Here is an 8432-nt window from a genome sequence, read left to right as displayed (position 1 = left end):
GGTGTAAGTCGGGGCTGGTAAGAGGCTCCAGCGTGGTGGTTTCTCGGAGGTAGGTTTGGTTCGGTCGAGGGAGGAGGTTGTTATTATATCTCTTGTTGAAGAGACTCGAAGGGGTGTTTGTGCTGGGTGACCCTCAAGCCTATGTCTGGGGATTCCTGGGAGGAGGATTCAGGAAGCCTTTCGTCTGGCGTCGAAGGGGTCGAGCAAGCAAAAGAACCTGGGGAGGGAGATATCCGAGGAACAGAACAGCATCATGGGGTGGGGATGAGGCAGTCTTATAGACAGAGCATCGAGGAGACTGGGGCATCGCCGACGAGGACGGACATCCATCTCCCACCCCGTCTTGCCATCTCTCTGACTCTAGTCCCCAGGTCGCTATCGTCTTGGACAGCCACTCGTCCAAGGAAAGGTGGGTTCCATCATCCTTCTCCAGCGAGCCCCCACAATGCCAAGATTGATCCAATTTTTCCTTCTCTACTGCTGCTTCTCTTCGAAAAGGCGGGGTTTGCGCTGGAGCGAGCGCCTTGGCGATAAGACGGAACCTTGGTTGTTGTTGTTAAACACCCGGCCCTTCCACCTCCGGGCTTGTCCGATGGGCGGCGCCGGTGGATTGCCCCGGGCCCCAGTCCTGCACCCTGGAGCCTGTGACGCTGATTGGCGTTGGGCCGTGCCGTTCTGGACGGTGTTGGGGTTTCTGGACCGTCCTCGACGGTCGGGCACCTCGCCGTCCGCACGTCATCCCACCGGTGGAAAGCACCTGTGACGCGGCGTGGCGGGCTCGGCATCAATTGACCTCTGTGAGTGGACGGCGGAGGCCTTGGCCGGGTCTTGGTATTTCTTGGGCGACCGGGGTGAAGGCCTCACGAGAGCCTGCGTTTGCTTTTGGGCCACCGAGTCCGAGGCCGAGCCTTGAGAGACGCCCATGCGCGCCCATGAGCGTATCATCAGCCCTCCCCGGCGCCCTGCTTGACGCCTTGCTTGACGCCCTCACAAGGCTTCTGAGAGGCTACTCAGCACTTCCCATATCGTCACCGGTGGTGGGCCCCCTTGCTACTGCATTGGCACCCCATCGTGAACCGACGTTAGACGGGAGGGGAGAATCTCTTGGTGTTGGTGATGTGAGATAGTGCTGCAACGACACCCCCCTCCCTTCCTCTCTCCTCTCAGCACCACACACACCACAGATTTTTTCTTGTGCATTCTAGTGTCCTGACCTCTGGGGCGAGGGATTGGTATTGGCATTTCTGGGCATACGGTGCTCCGACAGAAAGGTGTCGAATCATTGGACACTTGGTCGTCATGACCGACTCTCTTGTTGCTTCGTCCTTCTTGTCACGGTCGCCGCCGTCGCACCACTTTGTCCTGCAGGAAGGACTTGCCTGCTCTCTCGCCTTTTAGGCGTCAATCAAGTAATTTCTGAAGCAACCCATGATGAGCCAATCTCCAAGAGGTTCTGGACCCAATATCTGCGACCAAGTCGTTAGGGCCAATTTCTCATTGTGATGTTGCAACGGGACCGGGAACAGAGCCGCTTCTCGTCAAGGAGGCTCTCCCTCACCCCTCCCGATGTCGACCGGCCGGATAGGACGGAGCACCGAGTCGCAGGACGGCACGGAGCATCCACTTTGTCGCTGAGACCGTCGTCGGCTGTCACTGGTCATCACAGGGGCGCCCGAGTCGGTCGGGTGTCAGGTCTCGTCTCGTGACCTCTGCCGTGGAGATCTCGGGATCCCGATGAGATCTCGAGGGTGGTTGGATGGCACATCGGTTCGCTCGTTTCCTGTGCCTCGTTCGCGCTGCAACGCACGACAGCGGCTTCCCATGCCATCGAGTACCTTGCCTTGCTGCGATCCTGTGCAATCCTTGCCAAGTATGAGGTGCAGGCACTGCCACACTGGACGAGACCTGAGGTTGTTAGCAAGCAAGTCTTATCTTTGCCCAGAGTCCTAGGACGCCTTAGCTAGGCAAAGTACCTCGTCGTTAGCGGCTGCAAGTGTGCAGGGGTGTGTTTCCGGTGAAAGAACATCGATATGCTACCGCACTAACTGCCAAGCCGCCGAGATCCAGAAGTTTGCAGCATTCTCCCACACAGTCTCGCCAAGCCTCGTGGTGTTCTGTCAGGGCCTTATCTCTCACGTGACCTTCCGGGACTCTTTCTAGAAGACGGCCCCTCATGCGAGATACTTGATACGTAAGCAGACCTCCACCAAGATTCCCCTGGATCTCATCCAACGTGACAATAAGCTTAAAATCGCCGACATCTTGTCGTGGGCGGCCCACCCTTGGTCGCAATGGTACCCATCTCGCGCAGAGCTATCAACGCCGTCGCCCTTGGCCGCGTCCGAGGCTTGCTGTTCAGGTCTCCAAGGTCCGTCGGGGCGTCTCAGGCGGCGATCACGCAAAGGCAAGGTTTCCTCATTACGGTTGCATTGCAATGGGATGCGTCTGGTCTGTCTTGTCCGCGATCTGCGACTCGTGCGCATCCGCTAGCTTCCCACCGAGACGCGACGTTGTCTCGCCTGTTGGATCCAGAAGCAGAAACTGCAAACGTGCAACTGGAGACGAGGTGACGATCCCTGCCGCCCATTGAGAGAAGAGACGCCAGACGCTGACGCTGACGCCTAAACGGTCGAAAAAATGAGACGCGCCGTATGTCTATGCCGCTGCGCTGCCGCACGCAGGACGGAGGATTTGGTCTCCACTCACGACGGCACTTTCACCTCTCGCTCACACACGAGTCGCTTACTGGTGCTTGCTTGTACATGATTAGTACGCCTATACCGTCCTCTCACAGGCTGTTGGATGGTCCCCTACTGCGCAATACATGCTTGATACATAACGAGGCTCTCACAGGTCAGCGTTGGGTCGCTCGTCGTCCGCCATTGGACAGCTCGCCCGCTCCGCTCTCCGGGATGCGGCCTTCGGGGCGGACACAGCGGGCTCCTCCCCACGGAGGTCCCACGGCACAGAGGACGCAGAGTCCAGTCGAGGCTCTCCGTGGCGGAGATAGGACTCTTCCTGCGGGGATAGCCCGGGTATGTCGGCGTCACGATAACACAATCACTTACCTACTCACAGCTGCCGTTGTGTACGGACACGGCGGAATGCAGCGGGTGGGGTGTGTGGCAGCAATGGCACTCACCACGATGGGGCATCGGCACACCCTGACTCCATTCGGAGGGGGGACAAAGAAGAAAATCTGCGCTGCAGGTCCCAAGGTGAGGTTTCAACTTGCTCAGCATCCCAGTCCAATCTATTTGGTGGCTTGCGATTGCCGTCGTTGCCGGGTGATGGTATCAAAGGCCGTTCCCATCCAGCACCGAGGCGTTTGAAAGGATCCTCTCGGGCAGCCACGGACGGCAGTTCGGCACCGACCACGAGGTTTCGAATGGTTTCCGCGCGGGAACGGCGGCCAACGTGAGGAAACTGGGGGAAGCTGGGGAAACCCGGGGCGGAGGGGGCAGACGGAGGTCCTTGAGCTTGAATCGCGCAAACCCCTGGACTGAACACGGGCTGGCACCGGCGCGGGAGTTGGAATCGGATCGGGGAGGTGAGAGCGCCGCCGTTCTGATACTACTCGGGGCTCGGAGATGAGACGACAAGGAGCATCTGCCCACCAATCTATTCCTGGACCCAGACCAGACCTCTTGGGCAATCTTAGGCCAGCCACCGTTGTGACAGTTGCGGCTCTAGTTGTCAATTGTTGCATATTTGTCAACACAGCTAGGCAGCTGGCTAGATGCGAGCCATTCAGAGCAATCCGGGGGGCATATCTTGGGACAGGGTCATGAGATTGACTCACATCCAACCGCAGCTCAGGTTCGGGCCTCAAAATATGCCGCCGACCATGTTCGGGTGGCATTGAAAGGTAACGACCAAGATGGAAGTTGACCGAATGCCGGCGTCTCTCTCGCTTCGAGTTTATTCGCACCAGCCTCGCCAGCTTTGCTGCTTGGCTTCCTTGAGACTCTTCGAGGACGGACGCCACAGCCCAGGTTTCCCCAAGCTTTCGCCCCTTCTGCATTGAGCAGAATCCTGGGGTGAACCATCTCGTCCAGCATCAGGCCCTCATCTTTCAATGCAGCCAAGCCCTCAGGCTACGTGGTCTAGGCCTCGACAGCTGGAGAACCTCAGTCTTCAGCCGCACAGATGTATCTGCCTCGATGGATGAATGAAATCATTGTGGGGTTGCAGATGCCGTTGGGCAACAGCGACTGCACGGAAACTCGGCGTCTCTGCCATTGTGTCGGGTCTTCTCGGTTGGTCTCGATCAAGTCGTGTGCAGCATCTCATTTCCCTCGACAGTGCCACGGCAGGCAGACGGCGTGCATGCTTTTTGCGCGTATGAGTGTATCTGGAACGTAAGGCAGAATCCTCGATAGACTGCTGCTGCAAGGCAATCCTCTGGTCGAGATACCTTGGATCAAGGCCCAACCAGGCCTCGCGAGGGTCCAACCTCCCCCACGATCGTCCACCGAGACCATTTTGAGAAGCCAAGCACTTGCAAGGCCTTGGGGGTCTTCGACAAGCTTTTCAACACGTGTCATGATATGTCGGATTCAACCACCATCACCACCCATGGCCCTTGGGTGACAATCTCTGTCGAGGGGGACTCGATCAACGCAAGACGCCCACAACTCGACGCGGCGGAAATGTCCACCCCCGTCGGAGGCTGCGTCGAGAGCGGAACGCCCAGCGGCCCCACGTTCTCTCCGCCAAGCGGCGTGGGTGGGCTCGCGAAGACAGCGCTGCAGGGATGAAGGATAGGACCCCAGCAGCGGAGGGGCGGCGGAGCCACTCGCAACACTTTGCAACAAGACCGAGAACGAGGCGGGGCACGTGCCCTCCGCTGACACCCTCGGAGCGGAGATGTCAGAGGCAGAGGAGAAGAGACCAGGATCTGTTGGGGAGGGGTCTGGGAGAGAGAAACTTGTTGGCTGTGGTCAGGGAAGAGGAAGAGACAGTCGAGGACGACAAAGAGAAGCAATCCCGGGAAAGGCGATGTCACCACGCAGGTGCACCCGCAGACCGGCAGTTCACATTATTTGCCTCGTTCACGCCAAGAGCACATGGGCTTGTCTTGTCGGGGGTGAAGAAGCATTTGACAAGGCCTTGGCTTGAGCTTGATGGAGGAACAGAGACATTGACAGCGGTGGTGGCACAATGACCGGCATGCTGGGGACAGACAGAGAACCGGTCAGTCGGCGCTCGCCGGGGACGGGCCATCAGCACCGATTCTATCACCGAGTGCAGACGAAAAGGGACGTTGCCAAGGACGCCTTTTTTGTTGGCCAGGCCAATTGGCAAGTTTGACATTGAGGCCGACGTTCTCTGCAGCAGCGCAGCATTTCTCGATAGTCGAGGCTGCAGCACCACCGTCTTTGACGCTGGGTAGACGTGTCGACGCTTAGTTAGCCAATGTCCATCCGAGTCTGAATCATGATAACCTCGGATCGTGAGAATGCCCAGAAAGTTGGCTGGGCCGGATAGAAGGGACGGAGGCGAAAAAAAAACGCAGGGGGGAAGCCAAGCATCGAAGGCAGCAGCAGTAGCAGCAAAGCCAAGAGAAGGACAAGAACACTCGAGGCACGCCCAGAAAACGCTCGTTCCCCCTCAAAAAGGCTTGACGATGTTGTGCAGGCGAATGGCAAAAACGCCCAGCTTGTGCCAAGAAGAAACAAGAAGGAGGGGAGATGGGAGGCAGATGCCCAGCCTTTTGTCGAAATGGCCCCCCCCGCGCAGGAATCCTTGCCCATCCAGAATGGTCAAGTTGCAGGACGAAGGCTGGTGAGTGGTCAATTGAGTTTCGGTCCAGGTCCGTCAAAAGCTGCTTGTTTCTTTTGGCGCTGTTCGTTAATAATGCCTCTTCCCACTGGATGAGACAGATTGTATAGCCGACGGGCTTGGTATTAAGCTAATATTAGCCTCAACAGTTTCTTCTCGCCAATAGTCATGCTTCGATAACTATACTGCGCAGATAACACGCACGAGACCATATCAAGAAACAGCCTCTTCTTTTTTGCCACCTTTTCACAACCCCTGCGCTGGCTTCCACGCGAAGAAAGGGCCCCTCCCCCTCGTTTTGGACGACGACCGAGCAGTGTAGTCTTGGCATTGACGAGCGGGGAAACGAGATGAACTGCATTCAATCGCATCAATTCGTTTTTTCTTTTCCTTTTCTCCTCTCTCTCTCCAACCGAGGGAGTTCGCATCACCGGGGGCATGGAGTTTACGCGGAACAAGGGGGGTTCTTACATAACAGCGGACATGTAAGCCCGTGTTGTTCTGGGGTAAGGATGATACACATTGTGACAAGGGTGGTTACGTTGAAGAAGCAAAGTCACGAGGACAGCTGAAGGTGTTGATATTAACAATTGAAACTGCGTAGATATCCACAAAAAATAAGGTCGACATCTTGGCAATCCTCGCCCAGGAGATCGAGACTCCAGCATTGCAACCCATAGACGGGCGTCTGCTGACATGCTCAGGTGGGAAGATCCTACACAACGACAATATGTGCGAGGTTGAATACGGAAGCTGGTTGTTTCATTTAATAGGTGAGATAACATCATCGCACATGAATTCATTACAGTACAGTACATACAAGAAAAATGCCCAATATTCGCCTTCTCAGAACCCCCAACCCACTGCAACCCACAATCAACAAGACCCCATGTCGATTGGTGCCTCGAGGCCCTTGCGGCCAAGAGTGACCGTCTTTCACATCCTCTCCCTTTGCAAGATTACACTTTCCACACTCGTTGAATCTTTCACCACCACCCCAACATGATCATCTCATCCAACAACAAACGACTCGCTCAAATCTTGGCCATATGGTGACAGCAGCACCTCCAATCTCCCCCAGGACCTTGCCTAAACACACTCGAGCACCACCCCTCAGTAGCGACCATCTCGCCTCCCTTGAGCTTCCAAGCGGTGACGCGATAGGTGAGCGCCGAGGCCATCATGTCGATCTCGACAAACTCTGGCTCCCCGTGGATCTTGTACGCGGTCCAGGGCTCGTAGTCTTCCTCGATGTACTCGTCGAGCGTGGGCTCCGTCTTTGGCGAGTAGACCTTCCTGTCGGGCTCTGCGAGCACCGCGTCCTTTGTGATGTACTTGCGCATCGTCTCTGGCTTGTCGGAGGTCAGGGCGCGCCAGAGGAGGGCTGAGGCTTCGAGGGTGCCCTCCTTGTTGCGGGCGAGGATTGTTCCCTTTTTCGGTTCACCCATTGTGAGGTTTGTTTTGTGATTTGATGGGTAAGTTGAAAGACAAGTTACGTGAAGTCAGTGTTGTGGTGATGCTATTGCAAGATGCTCTAAACAACTTCAAAATCGTAAAGCAGGGGAAATGACGGCAAGAAATCTTATCTCCTCCAAAAGCCTGACGTATGTCTTGATATCATTGTCTTCCAGACGTTGCTTGCTCCCAAAAACCTGGCAATTGACCTGTCTCCAATCCCTGTTTTTGCCTGACGTCAGCGCTGCGCAACGTCAACCAAGACATATTGTCACAAGGAAACCCCCCAATTGCAAGGCAACAGAATTCTTGGTCAAGGTCAATCATGACTTGATTATCCAAAATATTCTTTTCGTCCGCCAATTCTCCCCTCATCGGGGGACATTCCTATCCTTGATCTCAACGAACCCCGGCCCACAAGTTGATCTTGTTCACACACCACCACGTTTTCAATATCCCATCCTCATTCACCAACACAACCATTTTAGATTCGTAGATTCCCCATATCTCTAGATCTAGCTACACCGATAACGGAAGGTCCTTGAAACTGTTGGCTCCCTGACCCATCGACGGTGCCCATGACGATGAGAAATGCCAAGATGACTATCGAGTTCTAGGGTAAATGCTAAATTCTTCGATACGACCGTGAGGGGTTAGGGGGTTAAACCTAAAGAGGAAAGTCGGAGGGTGACGTCAACCTCCGTCTCTCAAACTCCCCGAGCCCATGGAGACCAAACCCCATCTTCATCATGGGACCCTTGAAGCAGGGTCCAGCAAGTCGATGGGTCCTTGAAAATACACGTAACAGTTACTTCACAAGATAAATACGGTGAAAACGGAGTTCTTGATCCTTTTTTGATTCAATTCATCATGTCGTTAGGTCATCATATTAGGTCATCAGGCTAGATACATGAATCCCTTCAATCTCTTCCGCCAAACAAAAAAGTATACCTAGGTATTGTCAGATAGGCTGCGTTTAGCCAAGCAGTGTGCAATTATATCCCACTGATACAAAAAATGAAAAACCAGATAGTCAAGGGATTGTCGTTTCTCCCAGACATTCTCTCCTCCTTTTCTTCCTCAGCGCCAATAGAGGGTTTCAAGGAAATGATTGCGTCGTGCTGTCGTCTAGTTGTAAAAAAAAAAGCAGAAATAAACATTCAAAAAGGATTGAAGTCGTCGAATCGACGATA

At 55.0% G+C, this 8432-nt stretch overlaps 1 protein-coding gene across 1 annotated transcript; it reads right to left on the bottom strand.

Annotated features, from left to right (window-relative positions):
* Nucleotides 1-6818: 6818 nt before the first annotated feature.
* On the bottom strand, nucleotides 6819-7232 carry MRS44_001881 (uncharacterized protein; the record flags this gene model as incomplete). Its single annotated transcript, XM_046277842.2, has 1 exon — nucleotides 6819-7232. The coding sequence occupies one exon, from the start codon at nucleotides 7230-7232 to the stop codon at nucleotides 6819-6821; it is 414 nt and encodes a 137-aa protein (XP_046124746.1).
* Between the last annotated feature and the right edge of the window lie 1200 nt (nucleotides 7233-8432).

The sequence above is a fragment of the Fusarium solani genome (genome assembly GCF_023522795.1).
Source record: "Fusarium solani strain SB1 chromosome Unknown bctg00000000, whole genome shotgun sequence".
Taxonomy (NCBI): Eukaryota; Fungi; Ascomycota; class Sordariomycetes; order Hypocreales; family Nectriaceae; genus Fusarium; species Fusarium solani.
The sequence above is the reverse complement of the archived record's forward strand: the minus strand, read 5'-3'. Positions and strand labels throughout refer to the sequence as shown.